General features: G+C 41.4%; 1 protein-coding gene across 1 annotated transcript in view; it reads left to right on the top strand.

Moving 5' to 3' along the window:
* Window positions 1–16,682, top strand: part of LHFPL3 (LHFPL tetraspan subfamily member 3) — a 555,594-nt gene that overhangs the window by 376,997 nt on the left and 161,915 nt on the right. Inside the window, exon 2 of the mRNA XM_021682891.1 lies at window positions 15,337–15,573. Within this exon, the coding sequence (XP_021538566.1) occupies window positions 15,337–15,573 (237 nt within the window). The remainder of the gene's footprint in view (window positions 1–15,336; window positions 15,574–16,682) is intronic.

Below are 16,682 nucleotides of genomic sequence, written 5' to 3'. Positions count from 1 at the left end.
ACTGCTTTCATCTGCATGACTGAAAAAACGTCCCGCAGAATGTAAGGAACCAGTGTGATCCCCTACCCAACGCAGGAAAGGGGATGCATAAAAGGAGAAGAGGTGAGGTTTAGGGAGACATATTTGGCCATGACTACCAGCCAAGCCAATCCAAACCAAACAAGAGTAATCTAAAACCATGAAATGGTGCTGACTTCCAGAAAATACAAAGAAGGAAATCCAGAGGGACATCAGAGAGGCCAAAGTCCTAGGATATGTCAGAAATAAAAGGGAAGAGGAGAGCAGAAGTGTGGGTGCCTAGAACTCTTTTCCCCTCACTTTCAAGGGCCAGCTTGGAGGGTTAGCAAAAACAACCAAACACCCATTCCCATACAGAAAGGCCCAAGAGTGAGGTTCTGGTCAGCTTTTATAGTCTACAGATCACTTCACGTTTCTAGGTAGCATTCTAGGATCTGGCACTGAAGAAGATATGACGTGTCCTCATCCAAAATATAGGAATAGGAAGTCATTTTTCCCTGTAATGTGGGCTCTTTCGAGGAAACATAGCTCTCACTCTGGAAACATCTAGTGTTGGTATCTGTTGTTGTCTGCACTTCAGTAGAAGAGATGAGCAGCACACCACACTACTGATGATATAGGGAGCTTGAGTTTGAATCTTACTGTAATAGAACAGAAACATCCCCAGACCTCCTTCAGCTTGAGACTAAACCAAGTTCACATTTCTTTGCCTAAAATTATTACCTTTTTAAAAATCTCTTTTTTCTCCCTGGTAATTATAAGTTCTGCATATTTCTATTTTGATACTAGTTACCTTCCTATTCTTAACAGTTATATTTATAGCTATATGTGAATATTTACATGCTATAATTAAATAGACATGCCCCCCCGCCACACACACACACACACAGACACTCTTACTTCCCTCCTCCAAATCTCAGTCTTCTGTCCCCCATCCTCTTCCAAATCTTAGATCTGGTTGAAAGAATAATGGTCTGAAACAAACAAACAAAAAATCTTAAATTTGAGATTACAAAGCTTAGCTTGGAGGTCCAAATGTTATATGTTCATTTACACAGAGCAGTCTGTGTCTCCCTTTGTCCTCCCTTGGTTACTCATTACAGCAGTTAAACTGGGTACCTTTTCGATTACAAGTCCCTTGACAAAGGGAATTAGATTTGTTTTAATTACCAGTATCCCCAGGCCTGCAACATAAATAATAGTTACCTGACTGAAGAGGCTATTTGCCAGGGATATGTAAAATTGCTTTATGTCTGGCCATTCAAAAAATGGCACCTCGTAAGACTCTCATCAGCCACTGACAAGAACTCCCTTAGCTGGGAATATATTGCTCTAAAGTTCAACAACAACAAAGATCAATGAAGTTCCTACCTTTAGTTTACTGAGATTTTGCTGCCAGTTATTTCTAGGGATGTCATTTTGACAATTCAGAATGCCAATACCTTGAGATAAATCGGTCCGTTTCTTAATGTTCATGGGAACTCTAGCGTTGTTCCACCACAAGACAATTTCTCAGTAATAGCCTTCTAGCGATGTGCTGCAATACAGATATTTGTTGGTGAGTCCAGTTTTTGCATTCCTTCCAACCTACTTTGACCTTACTTGTTGACTGTACTTAATGAAGTCACAGTCCAGTCTTTGCCAGATTATCGACATCAGCCTCACCAGTTCTTAGGTGAATCTGCTTCTCTTTAAGCATTCTAATTTTACTGTCAGAGAAAAGCCATGTGTCTTCCTGGAATAGGAAAAATTAAACTCTATAACTGTATAATGGTTAAGAGATGGAACTACCCAAGGTGTCAATCCTGGCACCTTACTTACTACGTGTGATATTTTTCAAGTTACTTAAGATCTCCCTTCTTGATTCATCTTTTATAAAATGGGGGCAATAATAGTACCTACTTCATAGGGGTGTAATGCAGTTTAAATGAGTTGATTCATATAAGAGAGTGCTTAGCACGAGTATTCAATAATGTTCGCTCTCATTTTTACATTATCGGAATACTCTAGGCAAATGAAGACACTACTGGTTTTTGCTCCAATTTCTCTGACAGATCTTTTCTTCTTCACACTACTAATTTCACTGGGGATTCTGGACTCCCAGAAGCCTAACTGATGACTCTGGCTTTATAGAAAAATAATAATATCGTTAGTGTCCAGAGATCAGCACTGATCACATGGGAGTCATGGGTAAGAATTGAGATATTGAGCTCATCCTACACACTAGACCCATAACTAACTTCATGCAACTGGTTCTGGACCTCCCAGTATGTTGCCTGTCTTTGTGAAGATACGTTCAGAGGTGTGAAGGTTGGGCCACAGGTTGAATACATTAGTACCTAGAGATAAGGGGACAGAACACATATGTACTCTTACTCAAACTTCCAAACGTGTCACCTGGCAGAAGTTTCAGGAAGCTTTTATTTAGCTCTGTCACTCTGCAGATATCACAGTGTTGGATGTTGATCACCCACATTTTAAGGAAGAATGGAGAAAATATAGTCTCTGGTGACAGACTCTACAGGGCTGGAGCTATTGAGATGGCCTTGTTTGCTGCAGTTTAGATGAGCTTAGCCAGATATTTGTTACAACCCCAACAGGAAGCCAGTGCTGAAAGGGAGAAAATTGGGACAAGCAAGACTGATCTTACCCTGAGCCACTACTGGGACTAGCCAGTGGCTCAAAGGGTTGCAAAGTTAGGCTTGATTCAAGCTGGAGGTAATGTCCAAGGCAGAGAGTGGGCAAGCGGTGGATTGGGTCCTGCAGCTAGCAGGCCCATAAGTCAAGGCCATTCTGAACATCACTTGCTTTGGTCAAGGTAACCCACCTTCTTGGAACATAACTCCAGCTTGCCCTTAACGGCATAAGAAAAAGAATTTACGTAACAGAGCCAAGCAGAGTATCAGGACTCCAGACAAGCAGACTGAAAAGAAGATCAAATGTTGGCCCCAACAAGAAACCATGTAATCGGGAAACCAAGACAGAGCCATGTCACAAGCTGAGAAAACCCAGCCATGATCCATGGAAGGCCAGTTGTGAGAGGCACGGGTGCTCAGGGTTCATCCCATATAATAGATCTACAACTGACTTCATGTGCCTCTATCTGGACCCCAGGAACTACAAATCAGAAGACAGGAACAAGATTACACCAAGACACTGCTATGTATCTTATTACATGGTAGGTAGAATAATGCCTCCCAAAGATGTCCACACACTAGCCCTTGGAACCTGTGACTGTGTTAGGTTACATGGAAAAGGGGAATTATGTTTGTGGACACAATTAATTTTGCTGATCAGCTGACCTTGTGATGGGGAGATTATCCAGGTTGGCCTAATCTAATCACATGAATTCTTAAAACTAGAAGGAGAAGAAGTAAACAAGAGGATCAGAGAGATGGTACACAAAAAAGACTCGACTTGCCATTGCTGACTTGAAGATGACCAAGGGCCAGGAACCAAGGAATGCTGGCATTCTCTTGAAGCTGGAAAAGAGAAGAAAGTGAATTGTCTTGCAGAGCCGCCAGAATGGAATGCAGCCCTACAACACCTTGATTTTAGCCCAGCCAGACCCATATCAGAATGCTGATCTACAGAACTATAAGATAATAAATTCGCATCGTTTTAAGCCACTAGGTTGGCGGTGGTGATTTGTTGCAGTAACAATGGAAAACAAATGCACATTATGAAGAAAGGGATATTTAGATTGCCATTGACTCTAGAATCAGCCAAACCATAACTTGTCTCAAATGATATTTCTTTTATATACAAAAAGTGACTTCTCCTTGAAGAATACAAATAACACCTTGAAGAGGGGGAGCAGACTTGTTGTAGGGGGGAGAATGTGTATTCATCTTCTCTTGACTCCCTGGAGCTGAGCACAAGTCAAGCTAGGGACCAGACCCAAGCCTGGATCACAGCCATTTTAGACTGTTCTCAATTTCCATTCAGAAATGTTAAGTTCTGCTCATGGTCCTATATTTGTCTCCAACAAGAACTAGTATCTCCTACTCTGTCTGGGCAAACAGGTAACTAGTACTCTAGATTCAGATAGTGGTAAAAGAAAAAATAAATAAAAGAAGAACAAGGAAATTCTTTAGTGAAATGAATTAGAACAAGTGTACCATCCTATCACTTTATTACATGTTTCTAACTAGCAGAGTCTATCAGTAATTCACATGACCATCATCCCAGAACTTAAAATGTTTTAGATCATCACAGTACTGTATTTCCATGGGTAAACCCCAGCCTCAGCTGGGAGAGTAGCAAATAAATCACAACAGATTTTTTTGTATTCCCAGAAGGAACCTGGAGCCTGTGGATAAAGGGTGAAAGTACAGAACCCTGAGGGGAGGAAAGATCCCCAAGGGCAGAGAGCAAAAGCCCAAGCTCCTGCTCAGGTTCTAGAACTTACCCTCAGCCCTGCCTGAGGCTACTCTGTAGCACCCAAGTTCAAAGCAAAACCACCTTCTGGGCATTTCACTGGCAGGTTAAGACTCGGTTAAATTTCATTTTAGTCAAGGGAAGTCATTGTTCTGATTCAAGCATTGTTCAAATGTCACACTGGTCAAGGTTTTATCTATAAACTTTTGGCTACTGCTTTCAGAATTTGAAGTTGAAAGATGTGCGAAAATTTTTTGACAGAACATTTAACACGCTGACTTCTTTTACCCTCTCTTGACCTGGTTTTTGTCCCACACTTTTTTTGATACCTACTGCCAATTCCAATTCAGTTTCTCTGGGGAGTTTCTTGTTCGGAAGCTGTAGCATTCTCTATAAATACATAAATTACCAGAAGATCTTGCCATAGATCGGTTGAAGCCTAACATATCTCAAATTATTTATTTTCCAAAGTCTGGATAATTTGTTTTGAAGGAGCAGCAAAGAAAATGGAAGGCTAAAAACACATTTTAGGGAAAATCTGCTGGGAAAAGGGAATAAGAAATAAAAAGGGGGAAAAAGGGAATTTAAACAATTTGCCACAGTTGTCTTTTTCTTTAGATTTTTGTTTGTTTAAATGTCATAAATCAGTTCCTCTGAGTCCACAGAACCTTCATCTTAAGCATTCAAGGGGTGAGGGGATGGGAGGGCAGAAGTGACACTGAAGAGAAGCAGAACAGACGTAAGGAACCGTCAGCTCGTAGATTTTGTTATCCAGAGCCCCATCATGCTGCTCTGCCCTTTTCGATGTGGTGGAAAAGTAAGTGCCTGGTCTAGATCGTGTCTGTCCTAAATGATATTATGAGTCCTTTCTGCAAAGAGAATGACAGCACTCTATAGCTTATACAACTGTTCTTTAACTGTGTAAGGACCAGGCCTGGTGTAGAGGGATATATAGATAAAGAAAGGTAGGGCAGGAAGTAAGTAGGTAGGTAGGTAGGCAGATAGATAAATAGATTGATAGGTAGATGATTGAGAGATAGATAGATAGATAGATAGATAGATAGATAGATAGATAGATAGATAATCAGCTTAAACTGTGAAAAAGCACAGCCTGGGAGTCTATTAGAAATGTGAAAATCTGTGCATCTGATCACCCCTTGGAAGTGAGATCCATGCTTACAAAGGATGGTCATCTTTCTTGAGCTTGGTTCTGCTTCTGACATTTTTGGCATGCAGTATTTAGTTTTTCCACATGTTTCTTTTGAACAATTCATTTTTGCCATTTGAAGTTCTAAAGCATTAAAATGTTACTTCAGGAGAATAAAATCAAAAGTGAGCAAACAGACTCATAATACAGAGAACAAATTGGTGGTTGCCAGAGTGTTGGGGGGGGGGAGGATGGGCGAAATAGGCAAAGGGGATTAAGAGGTACAAACTTTCAGTTATAAAATAAGTAAGTCATGGTGATATGAAATACAGTATGAGGAATATAGTCAGTAATATTGTAATATCTGTGTATGGTGACAGATGGTAACTACACTTATCGTGATGAGCATTTACTAATGTATATAAATGTCAAATCACTATGTGCACCTGAAACTAATATAATATTGTGTGTCGAATGTACTAAAATTTAAAAAAAACATAAACATATAAAAGAGAGCAAGCCATAGAAAAGAAAAGCTTGCCACTGGTGCCAAATTTCCTTTCAGGAAAGCGTATAGAAATGGGCACTCTGCCTCCAGGGGCTCCCACAGGCTTGGGAGAGCTCATCCCCACTGAGAAGGAATTTCCTTGCTCCTCAAGTTACCCCTTGTGCTGAGAAATGAAATCCTGGTAACCAGATTGGCCGGAGATCCCTGACCTTGTCCAGTGGCGGCCAACAGTGACTTTCCCTGAGTCCCGTGGTGAAGCAGGCGAGAGCCAGTGTGCCACCCGCTGTGCACCTGCTTTTCAAGAAGACACGAGTCAGTTCGGGAAGCATTCTCCAAGCTCGTTATTTCCCATAATATGTGTGTGCATGGAGCATCAATGAGTACAGATTGATTCCTAACTATGAGTAATATAAGGTAAAGAGTAGGTAGCATTCAGTGATCTCCGCCGGCCTCCTTGTTTCACGGATAAAATAGCCACGGTACAACAAGCCACGTGGGAAACTGCTGGCCGGGGAATTATTAATCTGGGTCGCTTTGTCATCCTGGCTCCAGCGGATTTTGCTGAGAGAATGGTGATACATGTTCTACAAAGGGTTCTGTTCATATGGTTGCATAGAGGAAGAATCTTTTCTTCAGACCCTATGTCTGAAATGCAGTGTAGATTTTCGCACATGAAAATGTTGCCTGAGTCAAGGGCTTTCCTGCAAACAAACAAACAAAAACCATTTCAGACGTGTTCGAGACCTGTCAGCACCTTCAGTTATGTTTATGAAAGTGTCCATTAAAACAATGTGTCTACTACAAGCCAGAGAAGCTACTCAGAAACTTCAGTAGAACATAGTTGATTCGTATATTTCAGACGTGTTCGTGACCTGTCAGCACCTTCAGTTATGTTTATGAAAGTGTCCATTAAAACAATGTGTCGGGGCGCCTGGGTGGCTCAGTCGTTAAGCGTCTGCCTTCAGCTCAGGTCATGATCCCAGGGTCCTGGGATCGAGCCCCGCATCGGGCTCCCTGCTCGGTGGGAAGCCTGCTTCTCCCTCTCCCGCTCCGCCTGCTTGTGTTCCCTCTCTCGCTGTGTCTCTCTCTGTCACATAAATAAATAAAATCTTTAAAAAAAAAACAATGTGTCTACTACAAGCCAGAGAAGTTACTCAGAAACTTCAGTAGAACATAGTTGATTCGTATCTTTATTTTTCCCCGAAGGAGGTATTATGTTACATGCAAGTAACCATGTATAAATTAAGAAGGTACATATGTATTCATAGACATATATATATTTATACATATAATCTCAAAAGGAATATAAGAACATATAAGAATGTCTGGCTGACACATAGGCAACTTAAAATATCAAGCCAAAAAATCAGGGCGGATTTTCTTGTGAAATGTGTATAAATCCAAATATACATGTATTTATGTAGTAAAACCTCATTAATTCCCGTTCGACGCATGTAGACTTTATAACTAGTCAAATGCTCTTGGCATTATGTATAAGACGAAATACTGATTAGGTGAAATAGTAGTGTAAACAAAAGAAATATTTATGCATATAAAAGCTCACAGTTTCTAAGTATCGTTTTAGTAGTAGCTCTCGTACTCAAAGAATAAATGTCTGATTATAAACACCATGTTAAGCAATGCCAAGGTTCTGTAAGTGTTCTTAATACTAAAACCAATGTTCTAAAGTGATCTCACGTGCATTATTATCGTTAATAAGGAAAGGGTAATAGCATAGTTGGTGTTAAAAGCATGGATTCCAAAACTAGACTGTCTGATTCAAAGCTGGCTGTCCCATTTGTGAGCTTTGTGTGACCTTCGGCAAGGTATTTGAAAGTTCTGTGCCTCAGCTTCCTCATATGTAAAACAGAAAATAATGTTGGGGTTCAGAGACCGTCTGTCCCCCCTCTGCAATGGACTGGATTTTTATGTCTCCTCAAGACTCATAGGTTGAAACCCTAATCCCAGTGTGATGGTATGAGGAGGTGGGGCCTTTAGGAGGTAATTAGGTCATGGGCGTGGAGCCCTCATAGATGATTAGTGCCTGGATGAGACTAAGAAGGGGCGGAGAGAGCGAGAGCTAGCTTTCTCTCCACCCCGTGAGGATACAAGCCAGTCTTCTGCAACCCAGAAGAGGGTGCTCGCCACAACCCAACCATGCCGGTTCTCTAATCAAACACTTCCAGTCTCCCAGACTGGGGGACCCTCCTCAGCTCTGAACCCACTGAGAAAGAGAATTGGCAGCAGGAACCCAAAATATCCCCTTTATTATGAGAAAGACTAGGTTGAAGAAATGGCTCTGGGTCGCTCGGCCAAAAGGACTTCCTAAGCTGCTCCCTCAGAATTAGGCCTACTTACCTTCCCACTCTTAGCACTGGAAAAGCAAGCCCGCCCTGTGTTAAATCCCCAACGCAGAGGAGTGGGACCCGGGCCTCGTGTAGGCAAACAGCTCCTAAGTAAGGTCAGGAGGGGGCTGGGCCGGTATGCCCAGATTTTCCTCCGGGAAATCACTCCATCTCCATGGAGAGGAATAAGGTGTGGGATAAGGGGCCAAGAGTATTTTAGGAAAAACCCCTTTTTGTGGAAACTAGAAAAGCCAAGAACAAGTGCTCTCGTGTTCCGCTTGGCTTTGAGAATTAAATGAGATGATGTGCACTGTACCCTACTTGTGAGCGTTAATAATTATTAGCTATTATGATGTGTGTTATTCTTAACTAAGTCACTATCAAGAGTTTAAGGAATTTGATTGGATCCAAGATAACATGTCAAAAGCCGACTAGTGAACATCCTAGAGATCAGAACTGCATTGTGTTTTTAAGTTCTAAATTCTGATTTGTGTTACACTTGGCTATTAAACCTCAAAATTTGGGTAAATTAGCAAGTGATGTTGTACCATTAATGGTTTTTCCCCTTGTCTGGCATCCTCTTCTGGAAAAGCTTTTTCTCCACTATGTAGCTCCTAAGTGCAGGTGTGGGCAGATGCCTGATTAGCCCTTTCAGCGATGCTGGGGGCGCGCGGCTGACTCAGCGGGAGGTACAGAGAGATGCATGGCTCTTTCCCCAGGCAATTAGGGCTGAGCATCTAGGCAGCGTGGAGGAGCTTTTATCATCATCACGCACCCCTGTCTGACTCTTCTCTTCGGAGAGCCCAGTGTTTATTCACACTTTTTCCTCCCCCGCTTTCTAAGGGATGTGGTATCTTTTGTGCTATGAGCTCAAGGTAAATGCTCATAAAATTATACTGGGTTTAAGACCAAAATTTATCAGGAGCCCGTCTGTTTTCTCCGCCGGACTCTAACCCACGGTATTCCGTGTCCTGGGTTCCCTGGCAACTCAGTTACCCAGAGGTAAACTGAGGTGTAAACATGATACCTTCCCCAGATGTATAAATACCGTGGCTCGGGCTTGTTGGCTAATGAAGGAGCTGTGGGAAGGGGCGCCTCTCCTTCCCCAGCTGTTCGGAGTGACAATCACAGGAAAGTTCCCTCGCGTAGCGTGGCGGCTCTGCTGCTGTCAGTTCCTTCAATGCGCGCATGCCTGAGTCGTTGATGGCGTTAAATGAATGCAGGCTCCTTTTTCCACCGTGTTCCCCGTGACTGCTTCAGCAACATGAGGCAATTTATCATGCTTCTTGTGCAACAGTGCGTAGACTTTTTAAAGAATGAATTTAGACTTCTTCCTGTCCCAAAAATAAGCCATTCTCAGGTTCAAAGTCCTGATTAGGAGAGTTGGACCAGCGGCGTCGGCATGCCCACGTGACCCACATCATAGCCCTCCCCCACCCACCCCCTTGCTTTTCTCATCTCGCTATGTTTTCCTTTGGAGAAAGACCCAATTAAAAACCCTGGTGGATTTTTCTAAGGACGTTTCCTTCACAGAGCTTACATTTGGCTCTTTGGCCAGAAAACTGACAGAGCAGTTAGCGGCTCTAGGGAGTTTCTAGTTGTTTGTGTACGGTTTCAGAAGAACCCACTGTGGGCATCAGCAGCCTTCAGAAAGAGGGTTCTTTTAGAATGTGAATGCTTCCTAACCATTTGGAATACGCTTGAACTTGACATCAACCGTGCTGTCCTCACAAGGACATCTTTATTATGTGTTCTAAGTTAGATGTCATGACAGCATACAGTAAGGACACGGGTTTCTTTCCATCATTGTTCTCTACTCACCTCCAGCTTGTGAGCTCTTTAACATTCAAAAATGTTCTCTGATATACTTTCAGAAAACCTGCTGCTGAAATGAAGGAATCTATCGCTCCAAGTACGTTAGTCATTTCCTAAGGTGACATTCTAATAAGAAACCCATTTGGGGATAATAGTCCAATTGGAACTAATTCTCCATGTATTCCTCATGGTCAGGAAATAGCATGCCCAAATTAATCAAATGTCCCGGTGCCTTGTGTATTCTAATGTTTAATAGAGTGATGCTGCTACATCTTCTAGGATGATCAATTTGTAAAGCATTAGAAATAATTATAAAACCAAGAGGAATATTATTTAATTTTTCATTGACTGAGACATTAGCCTAGGATCTTGCAGGTACTGCTTAGGATTAGGAACAGCTGTTGGTTTCCACTGGCTATACACATTGTGCAGGTTAATAAGGTTCTGGCTAATAGGATGCCAGAAAACAGAATTTATTCTAGCACTCAAGCATTAATGTGGAACATAGTAATACCTTTCCAAAGAAACTAACAGGGCCTAAACTATTTTAATGGCTTCAAATAATCTTAAATACACTATAACTTTTGGGGGACTTCGCATTTCAAAAACAAAATAGCCAAGTAGGGGAAGTTTGGATCAGGGGAGAAGAAAATGTATATTTTGGTAATACATTGTCAGAAACTAAAATTTTTGTTATGTAATGGCCATGTGGAAGCACAGCTTTCAAAAGGATAGGATTTATTTATTTAAAAATTGGATTTGGGGGCACCCGGGTGGCTCAGTCACTTAAGCGTCTGACTTTTGGCTTCAGCTCAGGTCATGATCTCACAGTCCTGGGATCTGGCCCTGCATCAGGCTCTGCACTCAGTGTCCTCTACTCCTACACTCCGTTCATGCTTGCTCACATGCGTGCACTCTCGCTCGCGCTCTCTCTCTCTCAAACAAATGAATAAATAAAATCTTTTAAAAATTGGATTTTAGGGCACCTGGGTGGCTCAGTTGGTTAAGCGACTGCCTTCGGCCCAGGTCATGATCCTGGAGTCCCGGGATCGAGTCCCGCATCGGGCCTCCTGCTCGGCGGGGAGTCTGCTTCGTCCTCTGACCCTATCCCCTCTCAGGTGTTCTCTCTCTCTCATTCTCTCTCTCTCAAATAAATAAATAAAATCTTTAAAAAAAATTGGATTTTAGTCACAGATTTCACTTACAAAGCTTTAAAAGCTTTAAATGCAATTGAGCTTAATTTTTATTCTATAATACGACCATCCAGATTTTCAGAACAGATACATTAGAAGAAGACCAAATGTTTCACTTTAAAAAGAAGGCCAACAAGAAGTGAGTGGGGCATCCAAGACATTCCAGTGCCCTGTGGCCTACCGGACACCCGGTGTGGAGTACCCTTACTCGGGGGAGACCTAAACATTTTCCCCAGGAGGCCGGAGCCCGACGCCGTCAGCCCAGGTTTTATCCTCAGATTTCTCTGAACGGCTACTCCCTCAGCCTATCGGAAATAAGAATTCCATTTCAAAAATTCTGTTTTGTAACTTTGAGCCAAATACCCATTGCATAAAATGAAGCACAATTGCCTGTCCTCTATCTCCTCAGATTCATCTTGTAAAATTTGATTAAGGAAATCCTATCCTTTGAAGATAGGGAGCAATGATAGAACCACTCTTATTCTCCTGTGGTTTTAGTTTCAGATTATTAATTCTGCCTCTGTTTTTATCCTGATCTGTAACTCAGAATTTCTAGAAATGGACCTTTTAAGATAATCTACCCTCAGTGTAGAAAGACCTTGAGAAAAGATGTCTTTATTGACGTCACCATTCCACAAATATCCTGTTCCAGTGAAGTTGTCCTGCAATGTCCAATAACCTGCCCAAACCTGTGTTACTTGGTGATTTCTATTAAGTTTTGCCAGAGCTATAAGTAATATAAGAGTGTCATTCTCCAAGTGATTCCCATTCATAAAGGAAAAATACTTGGTTTTCATTCTTTCTGCATCAGAAAGTAATTTTCTCATACATAAACATTATTTAATGTGTAAAAAACATTTAGAATATTTTTACAATCTTCCAAGTAACATAGTATTTTTAGAGGAGATTTTTCTCAACTGTAGTTTGGATTCAAGCATCTTGTGTGTCTTCCCAAAGAAAGTTAATTTCTGCTCATGGAAACTACATTTTTTTTTTTAAATACACAGATCATCATTGCTAGAAAGACCTTGGAGAGCACGTTGGTATTGAGTGCTAGGAGATAACAGAAGGAGTGGGAATTTGAAATATTTTGAAATCATCAACTTTTTTCTTTTTTTTCTGTTTTTAAAGATTTTGTCAGAGAGAGAGGGAGAGCACATGCACGCAAGCACAAGGAGGGGGAGCAGGCAGAGGAAGGAGCCTGATGCGGGATTCGATCCCGGGACCCTGGGATCATGACCTGAGCCAAAGGCAGACACTTAACCTACCGAGCCACCCAGGCGTCCCCATCAACATTTTTCTAATTGTTCTCCTGAGTACTTGTAATCTATTGTCTGATCATAACAAAATTATCTCTGTTGAATGTCCCCTTTTAAAGATGAATCTTTAACTAGATTTGTGACCTTGGGTAGTTGTAATATTGACTTCTATAAACTATATGTTGGACTATACTGTCTAGGTGTTTTAGTTCATTTACTCATTTGTTTTACTTTCCCATTCAAAAGTATTTTAGTGCCAGCTATCTACAAGGCACTGTTTTAGGTGCTAGGAGTATGGCAGCTTACCAAAGTTTCCTTCCTCAGAAAGTTTACAGTCTGTTAATTGAAATACTAGTAAATAAGTAACAAATGTAAAAGCTACAAGGACTCTAAGTAGGTACAGTCAGCGGCTACAGGGGTTCTGAGAAGGGCAATATTGTAGGTCAAGAAGAATTCGAGATGGCTTACTTTGTGGAGGGTGTTGCATTTGACTTGATCGTTGAAAGATATTTAGGAGTGGACTATTTAGGCACAATGGTGGCAAATACTGGAGACAGAAGAAAAAAAGAGAATGATCCCCAAACTTGGTGCATAGACAGGGAGTCAGGTGTGGCTCAACCCAAGTGAAATGGAGAGTCTAAAGGGGAGGGGAGCTGGGAAAGTAAGTGGGGGCTAGATCATGGAGCCTGAGATGTCTGCATGTTCTTCAGTACCAGTGAGGGGTGAGGGGGAAGCCACCAAAGGTTTGGAACATGATGGTCTCAGCAATCATGTGATCTGGATTAGAGTGAGGTGAACTGAAGGCAGAGGGAAGTTAGGGTTCCTTTTGAGACATAATGAGGCATAAACTAGGGAAGTGTCCATGACACCTACTTATGCAGAGATCCTGCACACGTACTGTTCTGTAATATAACATGAGACACTAAATCCAAGTTCTCCCGGGCAGTCTTCCCTCTTGGCCTCTGCGTCCTCCACACCTGCCTGTGGAGTCATGCTCCTGTAAAAAATAGGAAATCAGGTGTCCACTGCTGGCTTGTTCAAGAGGTAGCAGCTTGCCAGCTTCAGGAATTGTTTGGCCCTGACCATCACACAACTGTACGTTGGTTGTGGCGTCAGAGTCTTCTTAAGTGGCATGCCCTGGAAACCAGAACCTGCCTTGAGGCATAGCCCCTGCCTCCCTTGCAACCTCAATATGATCACCTTCTCCATCCCATTACTGATCTCCTGGTCGCTCCTCAAACACCCCAGGCCTCTCTCCAACCCCAGGTCCTTTGCACATGCTGTTGCCTGGAACATCTTTCCCATCAATTTCATAGGTCTAGTGCCTTGTCTGTTTCTGGCCTTCGCTTAAATGTCACCCCCTCAAGAGGCCTTACTGTTATTCTTTATCCAAGCCCTTTGTTTCTTTCCTACCTAGGACTTCAACTTCCAACTATTTTATTTGCATGTTACTCATTTTTTTTTTTTTTTGCCTCTTTCCCTGCTAAAACATAGTATAAGCCATGTCTCTTTTCTTGATTGCTGTATCTCTAGCACCAAGAAAGGTGTCTGGCACTCCATAGGAGATCATCAATATGTAGTTGTTGAACTAGTGAATGAACCAATGAATTAGTGAATTAATGAACACACCTGTTCAGAAAGCCCTCCATAACCTAAAGCTATCTTCATTTATCCCTAAATAATTAAATATAGAGTGGCAACAAATGACCACTTATCTTCCGTAATCTGCAAAGTGACATATTCTATAAAAAGTGTTCATAGGATTCCCATAGTGATATTTGGGAGATGGAATATAAGTATTCTGCTTAAATTCCTGAATTTCCATTAAAAATTCTGGTACCACAACATGCTGCAGTTTTTTTCAGCCTTCTAAAAATGAAATAGAACAGAGATTAGAAAAGAAAATATCAGGGTGTATTGCATCTGCTAAGTATAGATTCAAGAAAATTTTCAGTGTGTGTGTGTGTGTGTGTGTGTAAGGAGGTTCCAATATGAAATTATTTTTTACTATGACTCAAAGTCCATCTACACTGGGTATTTTCCATGTTATCCTAATTCCTTATCTGGCTGCTGTGGAGCTCTTCAAAGCCAGTGTTGAACTGTCATTCTGCAGTGTTATGATTCCTTATGGTTTATTTGCAATGGAAGCCTTCTCACAAATGCACACCAAAATTCGATTTTTTTAGTATTTTCTTATAGATCAGCATACCTTAACCTCTCTCAGAATGCTCAGGCTCACGATAAAGAGTGCTCCCAGAGCTGCAGGGCTAGGCTGCTTTTAAGTAAACCGGCGGAGTGGGGGGAACACCCACAAATATTCAGGGTAGGAGAGTGATAAGATTTGCTGTTCTTTAAATCAAGAATTTGAGGGGCACCTGGGTGGCTCAGTGGGTTAAGCATCTGCCTTCAGCTCAAGTCATGATCTCAGGGTCCTGGGATCGAGCCCCGTATTGGGCTCCATGCTCAGCAGGGAGTCTGCTTCTCCCTCTCCCTCTGCCCTCCCCCCTGCTCTTGCTCTCTCTCATGCTCACTCTCAAATAAATAGAATCTTTTTTAAAAAAATCAAGAATTTGAAGCAATGATTTGACACACAGTAGCAGTATTTATTAAAATAACATTTATGTTAACTACTTTGTTTTTTCCTTTTTTTCTCTCTCTCTCTCTTTCTCAGCTGCCTGCCTTGTGCTTGGCTGTATGATTTTCCCTGATGGCTGGGATTCAGATGAAGTAAAACGGATGTGTGGAGAAAAGACAGACAAGTACACTCTTGGGGCTTGTTCAGTTCGCTGGGCGTACATCCTGGCTATTATTGGGATTTTGGATGCCCTGATCCTCTCATTTCTGGCATTTGTGCTTGGTAACCGACAAGACAGCTTGATGGCAGAAGAACTGAAGGCAGAAAACAAAGGTAAGATTCCTTTGGGGAACTCTTATCTCTATGCCTCAAGCACGTCAAGTCCAGGGCTTCCCTTGTGGGTCTAGTTTGCTGCGTCTTTCAATGCTATCTAGTTCATAGACTTTCCCCTAGACTCAACTCAAGAAATTTACACAGTTGAAATACAGGATTTTCACACTTTACCTTTCTAAGGTTCTCAGAGTCCATTATTATTTAAATGCATTTTTCCAGTTTCTTTTACCCTCCCTAAGTTAATGGCTATGATGCAGCTTGCTTTTTTTTTTTTTTTTTTTTTTTTGGTCTAGTTGGTTAAATAGAGAGTACATCCTCTCCATGTATTTCTGCTGTTTTCCAGATTGAAATAAATGCCTGGGGGATCTCATAAAACCATCTACAAACGTCTTTATTAAACTGTTCACAATTATTTATTTGAAATCAGACTCCTCCTCTCAGAGAGAAGGCACGATATTGGCCCTAAATAGTTAGGGGTTTCAACAGTTACCTAATTAACTGAATTTTAAATGTGTTATCTGGATGGTGAAAAGTTCTCCTATTTACAAAAAGAAAATGCCTTCTGAGACACAAACTAGAATAAAAAACAGGACATTGACTAGTGAGTGATATGTAAATATTACAGAGTGCCAATAAGAAGTAGCAAGTCCTTATTCAAGATGACTCTCCATTCTCTTTCCAGACTTTTAAACCAAGTGTTTGGGGATAGAATTTTACCATCTCTGTCTGTTGCACACTTAGATTTATTTCACTGTTTTGTCTTTGTTATTTTTAACTTTAATACTTTGGACTTACATCAGCACCTTCAACTGAGTGACTGATGCTTCTAGTTTTTATTTCTAATTGCAAACTAAATCCATCCTTGAATTATGAAATTTAGCTTACTACTTCAAGTGGTTGCTAACTTCAAAAACTCTTCACTGCTTCAACAGGCCCCAAAAAGAAGTATGTATTAGTGTCTACAGGAATGTCACATGTAATGATAGTGTAGCAAGCTTTATATTTAGACCATTGCTGTTGATGCTTGTAAGCTATGAACTATAAAGAGAGAAAATCAAGAGGTCTAAGAAAGCACGGTCATCTTTGAGCTCTTTCTCGTCCTGATTTGT

This window comes from Neomonachus schauinslandi, chromosome 12 (assembly GCF_002201575.2).
Source record: "Neomonachus schauinslandi chromosome 12, ASM220157v2, whole genome shotgun sequence".
NCBI lineage: Eukaryota > Metazoa > Chordata > Mammalia > Carnivora > Phocidae > Neomonachus > Neomonachus schauinslandi.
This window is presented reverse-complemented; position numbering and strand designations above follow the sequence as displayed.